General features: G+C 33.4%; 1 protein-coding gene across 2 annotated transcripts in view; it reads right to left on the reverse strand.

Moving 5' to 3' along the window:
- SMC4 (structural maintenance of chromosomes 4) overlaps window positions 1,312–12,948 on the reverse strand; it is a 32,710-nt gene continuing 21,073 nt past the window's right edge. The window contains exons 14-24 of one of the 2 annotated variants that reach the window (XM_018048228.1): window positions 12,544–12,769; window positions 12,379–12,458; window positions 11,327–11,479; window positions 10,124–10,250; window positions 6,254–6,443; window positions 5,075–5,219; window positions 4,630–4,803; window positions 3,852–4,034; window positions 3,474–3,706; window positions 2,741–2,924; window positions 1,312–2,313 (exon numbers count right to left, since the gene is read on the reverse strand). In XM_018048228.1, coding sequence (XP_017903717.1) covers window positions 2,161–2,313; window positions 2,741–2,924; window positions 3,474–3,706; window positions 3,852–4,034; window positions 4,630–4,803; window positions 5,075–5,219; window positions 6,254–6,443; window positions 10,124–10,250; window positions 11,327–11,479; window positions 12,379–12,458; window positions 12,544–12,769 — 1,848 coding nt within the window. In that variant the 3' untranslated portion in view covers window positions 1,312–2,160. The remainder of the gene's footprint in view (window positions 2,314–2,740; window positions 2,925–3,473; window positions 3,707–3,851; window positions 4,035–4,629; window positions 4,804–5,074; window positions 5,220–6,253; window positions 6,444–10,123; window positions 10,251–11,326; window positions 11,480–12,378; window positions 12,459–12,543; window positions 12,770–12,948) is intronic. The other variant, XM_018048236.1, reaches the window with a different exon arrangement.

Raw genomic sequence — 12,948 nt, forward strand, 5'->3', positions numbered from 1 at the left:
AGGACTGATTTCCTTTAGGATGCACTGGTTGGATCTCCTTGCAGTCCAAGGGACTCTCAAGAGTCTTCTCCAACACCACAGTTCAAAACCATCAATTCTTCGGTGCTCAGCTTTCTTTACAGTTCAACTCTCACATCCATACATGATGCTAATGCCAAAGCACCAATAATTTGATGTTATTTTCTTGAATTGTAAGGGGAGTCTGCCTAGCTACCTAAGTCAAATCCCTTTGATGTAGTTCCCTTTTTGTTAGCAAAGACTGAATTGTGGTCCTGGTAGGACTTATTGACACTTTTGTCCATGCAATCCTAAGTACAAGCTCACTTCCCAAAATTCCAAGTAGATAGCATGTTTAGGAGCTGAAGCTCATAGTCCTAGAGGTGCCTGTTATCAGGGAGCCAGTTCCAGAATACTAAGACCTTATCTGCTGAGAAAAAGTCTAAAGATGGCTGGCTGTACTCATTTCATGATCAGAGTATCAGAATAGAAAAACTAAATGTTATGTGGGCAAAGAACATTTGCAGGTGGAAGATGTGTATACAGCTACACACCAACTTAAGCCTGGAGTTGCACTGACATTAAAGTTATAACAAAAATGCCACATACGTTTTGAAGTGCATATAATTAGTCTCATTTCTGAAATAAGTATTAATCCTTGCTTTTTTGTATGTTAGCCAACACACAAAATTGCCAAAGCCATGTATTTAGTATGAGAGACCCATATATGTATTTTAAGAGTTCACCTGTTGTGTTACCTTTAAAGAATTTAAACCAAGGTTTTTACTAGGGTTTCTAACATGTCTATGAATCACAGCTAAAAATGGAAACATTTTAGGTTTGACATTCATTTTTTAAATAACTTGCCAGTTTTTAGTAAACAATACCTTTAAATTTTATGTAGTCTGCATGAATAATCAAATATACAAATAACTCATACATGCTCTTCCCTTTTGTATTTTTGAGGATGAGATTATAAAGTTTGAAGTATATAATCTTGAATCTTCATTTCTAAGTTTTTATGTATAACAAGGTTTACATTGTAATAAACTCATTTGGATCTTTGCATTGAGTGGTTAAATAAGGTGCTGAAACTCAGGAGTGGTTGCTTTGGAATTTTCATATGGGCTATGAGCATTATTTTAACTTTTTAAAAGCACTACACTTTACTATTCTATATCTATTGGTTATGAAAATATAAAAATATTAAATTCATCTCTGTTCTCACCAATGAAAAGACCTTGATTATACTGATACTTTTTTCTAGTTACCTTTCCCTTGTATAATCTTGACTTTATAAACAAATGACCATACTTGGATTTTAGATCTTACTTTATTTAAGTCCATGCTAATGTATTTACATCTTACTGATTATGATACAGACTCTTTGTTGGGTTTTAGTACTTAAACAGTGCACTATGAATAAGAAGGTAATTTTAAATTTTAATTCCTCAGGCTCTCTATCTAGAAACTGAATAGCTTAGACCAGACTTCTGATTCAATACCAGGATTTTTTCTGAAAATGAAGTGGTTGCCAGCTTATTTCCAGTAGTATATTCTTGAGTTAATGCAGTGTTAACACAATAACAAGAAAGCCTTTGACAACTTGATGGACAAACAGTACTGCATGCTAATTTCCATTTATACTAAAGAAATTAACCCCTATACACTTAAATCATTCTTTTTCTGAAGCAACTATAGTGGGTATATATACCCACTCAAGTTATTCAGACATTTGCTGGCCCTTTCACAAGTGTTTTAAACAGTCAGGCACCTTGAGTTTAAGAATGTATAATATTCAAATTCTCATTCTTGCAATTCAGAATCACTGGTTTAACGTGATTTAGATTACAACTGTACTGTTCATTAAAGTAATATACTTTTAACTCTGCATAAGAGGAAATTATCTGATCATCCAGGCATCTTATTTTCTCCATAGTTGCCACTTACAAAATTGTCAGATTCTTACAATCTTCTAGAAACAGGCACAGAGAATATTTTATTAAACTTGTAACATCTCTTAATTAACAGCATAAAATAGAAACTATATGATACAATTTAAGAATAGGTATTTTATATAATTTATAACCCTTTACAAATAGAAAGTAAATACAATATGTTGAATCTACGGTAAGATTTGAAAAATCTTCAGATTAAGCAAGTTTAGCAAAGTCCTTTAGATGCAATTTCTTTTGGGTTTACTGCAACGCTTTTTGTTATATTATATGTCTTGTAAATTCCAATAAGTCTGTCTGAAATCTCAAACATATTATTTCGAAGAGAAATTATTATGAACTGGGCATTTTTTGTTTGTTCCTAAAGAGAAAAAACAGAATAAATTAGAAAAATTATACATAGATATGTAAATGTATGAATAATAACAGAGATCTAACTTTACTTCCCTAAAATATTTCTTGGGCAATAAATTGAATATGACATTGCTAATTAATATGAACAAGAATGACAACATGATAGTATCTGGGTTAGAGAAGAACTCGGGTATTTGGAAGGATAGTTGCCTAGAAGTCTTCTAGTAGAAAAAATTCTACCTGTGTTTCTGCTACTAATTTACATTTATATTTAACTTTTCCAAAATGGAACTATTTTGCTCAAATAAAGTGGTCTCCGTTAATACCATGGGAATAGAGAATGGCAGAAGCTGGAAAGAAGCCAAAGAATTCCATGTGTAATGTTTAGGGAACACATGTAATTTTCACAGTGAAAGCTCTAAATGATTACTTACATATATGTAAAATGCAACAATAGATACATTTTTGAAGTCAAGGGCTGCATCAATCTCATCCATGAAGTACAGTGGAGTGGGTTTATAGTGATGAAGAGCAAACACTAAAGCCAATGAACTAAGTGTTTTCTCTCCTCCTGAAAGGTTGAATATCTTCTTCCAACTTTTTTTAGGTGGTCGAACACTGAAATAATTAAGAAAATCTCATTACTTAAATTACTTGCAAAGCTAAATTAAGACTCCATGATTTGTTTCCTGTAAAGCTAAATTAAGACTCCATGATTTGTTTCCTATAACTGGCTTCTACCACCCTCCTTGGAAATACCGAACTTGCTTTTTCATTAATATAAATTCTTGGTGGGTTATTTTATAAAAATATTATTGGAGGATGAACACATAAGAACACCTAACAAAAATTTAAGATTTAAATAGTAGATCAGTAAGTAATTCTTGCTATTCTTCCTGTTTCCCATGAATACTGGAGTGGGTACCCTATCCCTTGTCCAGGGGAACTTGCTGACCAAAGAATTGAACCAGGGTCTCCTGCATTGCAGGTGGATTCTTTACCAGCTGAGCTACACAGGAAGCCTATAGGCAAACTAGTATTTGTCAAAGAAAATACACTGTAGACTTAACTGTCACATCCCACCCCTAAAGAATAGTAAGTTTGGAGAATATGTACAGACATGGTAACAGAAAAATCCAAAACTTGGTATATGGCATCATTACAAACCTGAATGTGATTCCTTCAGAGAAAGGATCCATGCTGTCTACAAGGTCCAGCTCAGCATCACCTCCCAAAGTAAGCATTTGGTAATTTTCCTTTAATTTATTTGTTATTATATAAAAACCTGCCATGAATTCATTAAGTCTTTGTTTTCGAAGATCTTCATATGCCTGTCTAAAATTATCTCTTTCATTAGTAATTTTGTCCAATTCTGCCACCCGTTGTAAATATAATTCTTCCTATGAAAAGAATATGAGAAAAACATGTTATACATTTGACATGAGAATTAAAACTGCTAATTATATAAAATAAAGGCTTAATTTAACAATTTAGGGTAAGGACTAAAGAGACTTTCTGACCATTACATGAGTTGTTTACTTGTACCTTCTTTTTATAATCTGCAATGGCACCAAGATTTGGTTTCATTTCATGACACTGGGCTTCCAAAACTGCGATTTGATTTGTTATAGAATCTGGGTTCTTGATTGCTTCAAGCTCTTCTGGGCTTAGAACTGGAATCTTTTCAACGTGATTATCTTCTATTGGATGCAGTGATATTTTTGAAATCTATAAAGTTAGATGAATATTAGAAAACACAGTGTTACTTACAATTCATTGTTTCAAAAAAACCTCCCAGGGACTTCACTGGTGGTCCAGTGGTTAAGAGGCTGCCTTGCACTGGTTGGGAAATTAGGATTCCACATGCCACAGAGCAACTAAGCTCAGGTACTACAGCTAGAGAGTTCATGCACTGTGATAAAAGATCCCGCATGTAGCAACTAAGACCTGACAGCCAAATATATTAAAAAGCAAAAAGTCACAAATTTAAGACAAATCACCTATCAGAATGACATATAATAAGTGGTGACTCATTTGTGTATCAACTATTTTTCACAGGACTTAAAAAAAACATAGCTGTAGTGCCCAAGTGTTCATGTTCAATCTCTAAATCAGCCCTGGGATGAAAATGTTGATTAATTCTAACCATTACCCTTATTTTTCTGTATATAATAACTCCTATATACTGTTCATTTTGTCCCCTATAAACCTGAAAAGTGATTATATAGCCTAAAATTAAGAATTACAACATACTTCAAAAACACAAACCCCAACTTTTTTCATAAAGGCTATTTTAAATTTATACTTAACTAACAATTCTCACCTCTCTTTGCCAATATTTTATTTTAGAATTATGTTCACCAATGTGACCATCTATTTGTTCAAGTTTCAACTTAATACTAAGTGCATCTTTTTGGAGAGCATGTTCATTTTCCTGAATTACTTTTAGTTCTTGAAGTAGGTTTCGATGTTCTTTCTGGATTTCTGGTAAGGATGCCTAAGAAACAAAAAGAGCTGCTATAGGTATGATCTCACAACAGGGATTTTCACATTACAAAGATGAAGTTAGCACTCTCACCTCATGCCTCTTTCACTTTAAAGAAAATGTTTTTATTTATGGAAAAGTAAAAATAGTTATTTTTTATTACACAGATTAAAGTTAATATAGTTGTAAGTGTGATATACTGAATGCTCACTACACAAGGCACTGGTGTCATCCATAACACTCTGCTGCTTCAAGCAGCGCCCCTCCCCTCTCCCCATCTTACCTCTGCATCGTCTGTATTCTTCACAACCTCTGCTGCTTTGTCTTCAAGACTTTTTAGCTCTGTTGTTAAGTCATCTACTTCTTTCTCAGTATCTTTTATTTCTTTCTCTGTACGTAAGACACTGTCTTGTGCTTTTTTAAGATTTCTAAACAAGCAAAATCTTATATTAAGAACTTTTCATGACATTAATGTGACAGTTTTCTATCATAGATTTAAAAACTTTTTTTACTAAAAAATCAATTGGTTTTTATGTTTATACACACACTTGTGGGATGTTGTATATTTTATTAAATTCTCAGTATAAATTAATGAAACTTCCGTATATAAAATTTTAGTTTCATTCAATCTTAAAACTATGAAGCAAAATTGTCCATTGTAGTAGTATAGTCTTGTCATTTTCTTGTCGGATTGGAGGGTCTTAAATCTTTAATTCTTTAAACTATACCTTCAAGTAAATTACTTCCTAGTTCAAGTCAGGGAAAATAAGTGTTTTGGGCAGAGGGGAGGAAATGGAACAAAGGACAACGGGGGTGACAATGACACACACAATTATTTTTTCCCTGTGACTGATAACTGTGTTTAGGTAAAACACTGCTTATTAATTAGCACCTTTGAACAAAGGACACTGCAATAACTGAATAACCAGATAATCACTATGCAACCAATTTATAATTTTAAGACAAACAGCTGTTTACATTTCAACATTTTATATATACTTTGCTTTATTTTAGAATACTTTAATACTCTAAAATTTAAAACATGACCTGTATTATGAATGTATTAAAAACTTTTTGGGACAATGGAATAATTAAAATTTTCAGTTATTAAAACAATTATGATAATAGATCTCATCCTTCTTAATTCTCCTAAGACCTAAATCTATTTAAATGAATCACCATCTATTCCTCTAAACCAGAGAAATGAAACTCTAACTTCTATGTCCTCACAACTGGGGAGTTACATAACCACGTTTTTTTAAGCTATACCTGTTTTATCAGTTTTTAAAAACTAATCATATGATAATTTATTATTGGCATCCACCTATTAAAATCCTACGAGGTAACAATGTCAGATCTTAATAAGTAACAGGAAACATTTATTAGACATTAAATTTAAATATTAATCCCCTTTTCAGTGTGATGTAGGGAAGAGGAAGGCAGGGTAGTATGCAAACTCTACCTGTCAGCAGTCTTGATTGCCACTTGTGCTTTAGTAATAGCAGAAGCACATTCATCTAATTGCTTATTTATTTTATCAAGTTTGTCTTGTTGGGCCTTGAGTTTATGGTTATTGATTTCTACGATGATACTGTGTAACCTTTTAACCTCAGCTTCCACTTTACCAGCTCTCTCAGCCACACTGTTATACTCTGGGGGATAAAAAAAAAAAGTAAAGTTAATTTGTGTTTCTACACTAATAAGCATCATTTGTTAGATGCATTCAATAAATCTCTTCAGTCAATACAACTTAACCTGATACATGCAAAAGAAACTTTTAAACATTTGAGGAAAAGGGCCTCAAAAACAAAGCAAAACCCCAAACAAAAAACCATAATGCCCTTTATCCAAACAAACAGTGTTACAACAACATATAGTTGAATTCTCTGGCTCAGCTGTGAACATAACCCATTATTTCTTGATGGCTTCATACTGTGCAGCTCTTTTCAGAAGTTTATAGGGTACTTTATTTGTTTCATAGTGACCTTTTACCCTTAGACTCTGTACTCAACTAAAGACTGGGGGTGAAGAAGTTGTGGTTATTTAATTCTGCTAACCTCGAATTCTCTTCCCTATAACAAAGTGGGGGAGATAGAATAAAGTGGCACTTTTCTCTGTGGCACAGAAGGCTCTTAAGTTACACTTTCTAGATTCCCTTGTATCTAGTGTTCAGACATAAATTTAAGTCCATTCAATCAAGAAAAAGTATACAATTTGGATGGCGAAAGTGATGAACTGAGCATGTTTCTGTTGGAAGTCATGGAAAAGTTTTCTTGGTGGTAGTAGAGGCTCTGATGTCCTGTCAAAAGTTTTGTGAAAACTGACAGGCAATGGCATTAACTTTGACGGGGTGGATTATGATAGGTACAATGTGCTTCTGTTGCTGGCAGTTATAGTGTCATTTTCCTAATTTGATACATGGCTTTTCAATTGCAGAAGAGGCAGTATAGTTTCTTTCATGGTTCTTCAGAGTAGCTCTGGAAATTATTCTTAGCGTTTAGCCTAGAATTTAAGGTATCACAATGATCCTATAAACAATCTTTTTCTCTCTTAAATACACAGTCTCACACCAAAAATCATATTTATACTAGCCAGAGTGGATTCTGTTCTCCATATCTGAACCCTAATCATTATATGATGTAGGAAAGATGAAAGGTGGCAAAATGGTAAGGGGCTCAAGCTGTCGATATGTATGTCTAGAAAGGAAGCAGAAACAGTGCCAACTTATGGAAACAAACTCAATAAAGCTTCTGTGGGTGGTATGTAGCATTTAGCATAGAAGAAAGTAGGTAGGATTTGCTGAGAGAAAAAGAAAAGACTTAACTGTTGTTTCCTCTTGACTGTCTATTCTTCTCTGTAAGAGGAAATTTCAGTATTCTCCAAATTTTACAACTATCTTTTTGTTCCACATTTATCAGAGAATTCTTTAGTCTGATTTTAAAAGCCCATCTAGTGAGTTTAATTACAATGTCTATTTTTTGTATTTCTGAGATCACCACTTGATTTAAAAAAAAAAAAAAAAAAGGCATACCAAAACCCTGCCCCTTTTAGTCTTCTAACTCTCCCCTCTCCCTTAAGGATACCAAGATACTATATTTATTGAAGGAATTGTTTCGCTCACAGTGGCAAGTCTGTGTGCTTAGCTCCCTTGTGAGGTAGAGTACCAGGTGCTGTGGTCATGGCATCATGACTTATACTGGAATGGGCCAAGTATACAACTGGAAAGGGTTCCACTCTTCAGAAGATCATTTTCCTTATATTCAAGTACCTAACATGCATTAAATTCCCCCATTTATAGTAGCATCTCTATTAGAAATAGGGGAAAACGGACATCATGTAATTTATAATTTCAACGTCACCATTTCATATCACCTTGCTCCTTTTATTCTCCACACATTTGCCAGATTTTTAAAATCTAAATTAATGTAAAATGAAATATTTAATCTTAAAGATATGCTTGCATAAATGGGCTTCCATATCAGACATTGAGAGTCTACTAATAACAACCAGTACTTCCATGAGAGAATATATATATATATATATATATGGGCTCCTAATAAAGTCAAGGAGTCTTTTTCAAATAAAATACAAATTTTTGTAGTCTCTCAATGAGAGTGTTGTTATAAATGACAAAGATTTATTTTTTATTTGACCACTAGGTTCCATCAAAGGCAGTAACAAATACTGTAGGTACCCTGGGGAAGGAGAAGTAGGGTGAAGTCTGTCTGCAAGAACAAAATACAAATCCAAAACAAATGCAAGGAAAAAAAAGCTCCTGTCAGGTTATGTCACCTTCCTGTATATCACTCTCCAATGGGTTTTAATTTCCCCTGGAGACATGGCCTATGAGGCTCTATATTATCTGGATTCTTCTATCAGTTAAATCTAAGGATTCTGGTTTCCTTGCTAGAAACTTCTGACATACTACTTCCTGCCCTAGGGCCTCTACTTTCTCCTCTACATTCTTCCTGGAATGCTCTTCTCCCACATTTGCACTCATACTTCCTTTGGGTCTCTGCTCAAATCTCTAGCACTTGCCTGTCTAACCATTGTGTCTATCTGAATCCCTATCCCGTTGTTTCCCTGGTTTTACTTTTATCACCTAGCACCACCTGTCACAGTATGTGATGTATTTTTTAGTTTCCTTATCTCTTAAGGGTGAATTCCTTGAAAAGAGGGACTTTATTTTGTTCACTGCTTGATCAATAGTATCTAAAACAAAGCTTGGTCAGTAGCAGATACTTTTTGAGTGAATACCTCAATATTAAAAACATAAACATGACTACAGAAAATAAAAAACACAGGTATATATTAGTATGCAATGTGCACAGTGGACATCTGTCTGGTTACAATCTTTTCACTTCTTTTTCTTTTGGAAGAAAACTCCCTTATTTTTTAAACATTTGGATAATTGCTCCAATTCCAGTCCATCTAATACTTATGGATGAACAATCAGTATTTGTCTTCCTTTGCTCATGAACCAGACTGTAAAAAGGGTCTTTCTTGATGTGACGAAGGCTGTTTCCTGGGGTCACTGAAATACTGTGAAACTCACCGTTACCACCTCCTGCCATAAGATGCATACCTATGTATATTTAACTGAAGCCAACATGGAAGTGGGCTTCCCTGGTGGCTCAGATGGTAAAGAATCTGCCTATAATGTAGGAGACCTCAGTTTGATTTCTGGGTCAGGATGATTCCCCTGGAGAAGGAACTGGCAACCCACTCCAGTATTCCTGCCTGGAGAATCCCACAGACAGAGGAGCCTGGCAGACCATGGGGTCACAAAGAGTTGGACACGACTGAGCATCTACATGACCTGAACATGGAAATAGAAGCAGGCTACTCAAGTATATGACCAGAAGATTTTAATGTCAAAGCCAATTCTGACTATGAGCCTGTGAACTAATTCCCTTTCTTATTTAAAAACTTTTGTAGAACAGTTACATGTTTATATATACACAAGAAGAAAAAACTTCTGGAAAGAAAAATGTATGTTCTTTAAGTTCTCATTAAGAGCACATGTTGTAATCAGATTGCCTTCATCCTGAATTCCTTATATCACCACCATACATTATGTGACCTTGAGCAAATTATATAAACCATTCTGTGCCTTAGTTTTATCTGTCCAATGACGTACTTAATTTATTAGTACTTACTTTACAACCTTCTGAGGATGAAATAAAAATAAAAACTGTAAAACAGCATGGTCACTTGAACATAATATATATAATCTACTATTTTTTATTCTACAAACTGTGATCTTAAATAATACAAATATTACAAACCTGTTTTTGACAATATAGGGGAAAAAGTCTGTACTTAAACATACCTGTCTTGAAAATATTAACATTTTCTTCAAGCAGTTTCTGCTGTTTTTTGTCAGGGACTGTAGCAAGTACATTAGCTTCAAGTTCCTTAACTTGGACATTCAAATATTCTTCTTGCTCTGATAAACGCTATAGAATGTTTTAAAATTCAAGGTCAATCTTTTAACATACAGACAATAGTATTTGCTTTAAACATTTTAAATTAAAAAGGAACTTAAAATCTTTAAGAAAAACACAAAAAACTAATAGGAAAGGGCAGAAAACATGAACAATAAATACAAAAATTGAAAATGGCCAACAAAACACATGAAATGTATAAACTCATTATAAAGACAAGTTAAATGCTATTTTTTAGTACATCCGTATAGCAAACTTACAAAATATTGAAGAGTACTTAGTGTTCACTTAGAAAAATTATTTGCATAGGCTACCAGTAGTAAATGAACTAGAACTTTTGGAGAACAATTTGGTGTTATGCACCAAATGCTTAAAAACAGTGTACACATACTGGGTGATGATTACAATTTTAGGACTAAGGAAATAATTGGATAAACATATTAAGGTATGCCTAACAAGAATATTTAAAACATAGTGGTGTACACAGCCAACACAGAGAAACCTTTATCAAACTGTGGCACAAACTATGTCAATATAATTGCACACAAATTAAATTTACATTTGCTTGAAAAGGAAATTACTGAGTGAAGAAAAGTTACTATGCGACTATAAAATTACATATACAAATTTAGTATGTGTATCAACATCTACCACATACATAAACACATACGCGCAAACTAGGTACTGCCACTAAAAGTTAAAGGACATACACAAAAACTGAAGGTGATCATTTTTTGCGCATTTTCTAAAAACTTTCTTGGTTTTGTTTTTTTAAAAAGACTGTGGGCATGCATTGCTTTTTTATAATTAAGAAAACTTTCTACTTTGTAAAGAGAATAAAATAAATAAAGGGTCATTGTTAAGGGAAGGCACATTTCTCTCCAGTCCAAATGGAAACCAGAAATAGCTGTGGCTGGAGCAACATTGTGACAGGACATTTATCTATTAGTACTCAAGGAACAAAAATCAACAGACCCTAACCCAACCTCTCCCTCCCCCTTATATTTTAAAAATTATAAGCAAACAGTAAAATGCCTCTGCTAAATTGCTGTTGAATTCCAATAGTTTCAGCTTTGGTAAAAAGGTACCTGGATGCTTGCAGAAAACTTTTCTAGTGTATTCCTCATTTCTCGTTCACTATGCTTTAACCTAAGTATTGCTTCTTCCAGTTGTACTTTCTGTTCCTGAATTTGCACTGCTTTTTGAGAGTCTCTCTGCAACTGTGATTCCATTTTATTTACCTACAAAGAAAATTACCAGTGAATTAAGTTTACTCCAACAAGAGTTATTTCAGCTTAATAGCAATTTACAAAAATGATGAAAACCCAAATTTCTGATCTTATAGACTAGAAACAGGGAGGGAGGTTCAAGAGGGAGGGGACATATGTATGCCTATTGCTGATTCATGTTGATGTATGGCAGAAACCAACACAACATTGTAAAGCAATTATCTTCCAATTAAAAAAAAAAAAAGACTAGAAACACACCAAACAACCCAGTTCTAATTCTAAAACCTAATGCTTAGGAGATGGTCAACTAATTTCTGCATCATAGATTCAGGTGAAAAGACAATTTTAAGTGTTGTACAATCAATTATAGTTACAGTGAAGGTATACTATGCAAATACTTAAGAGGAAGAATATAAACTACTTCAGAATTTTCAGGAAGAAAGTAGTATAGTGTTTTGATTGTGATAATGGAACATAGGTTTTTCTGGGCATTCTGACATTCTGTTTCTGGAAACATAAAATATTTTGAGATAAAAATCTGGAAACGTATCAGAAGTCTTTGCTATATTTACAATTTAAATGATTATTTTGAAATACAAAAGATAATTATGTAATACAGCAGTAACTGTAAATGTCAAATAATAGTGAAATAAATCATATGATCCAAATGTGATAACAGAAAAAGACACGTATGTTGAGTAAATATTTTCAATTAACATACTTTTAGAACTTTAACAGGCTTCGTATGAAATCCCACAGCTTATACACTAGCCATTTATAGAAAGTTCAAACTGTTAAATTGAAAATATGCTTGCAGTACATTTAAAATAGTACAATGTTATACAGTATGTTATATATCAATAAAGCTGCTTTAACAAAAATGTCTCAACTATAATTTTGTACATGCTGACCTCTTCTTCTGAGATTTCAACAACAACTGATGAACCCATCCTTCCTTTCATTACTTTGCTTCCACCACCAGTCATTGTACCTAAAGAACAGAAAAGTCAGACTTACATGTATGTATCCCCCAACAGGATTAAACAGACTCAACGGCAAAGGAAAAAAACCATTACCTGACTGTTCTATGATTTGCCCTTGTAATGTTACCACTCTCCATCTTCTATCTTTTTGATAAGCTACTCGTGTGGCTTGATCTAAGCTGTCAGCTACTAAGGTATCCCGTAAGGCAAAGTAAAAAGCTTGGCGAATTGCTTCATCTTTTACTTTTACTAAATCAAATAACCGAGGAGTATTCTCAGGAGTTTGAATTTTGGTCATTTTCTTTGCCCACACTGCCATCTAAAAAAAAAAAAAAGAAAAAGACGTTTCTTTAGGTATCATTTATAGAATACACATGTTAAACATAAAGATATATATACAAAGTTCATAGTATCTACACAATATTATTTGTTATTTAGGAGAAAGATATTGTAAAATTCTCTCTATTCACAGATGATCTGATCTTAATATATTAAATT

Source organism: Capra hircus, chromosome 1, assembly GCF_001704415.2.
Source record: "Capra hircus breed San Clemente chromosome 1, ASM170441v1, whole genome shotgun sequence".
Lineage (NCBI taxonomy): Eukaryota > Metazoa > Chordata > Mammalia > Artiodactyla > Bovidae > Capra > Capra hircus.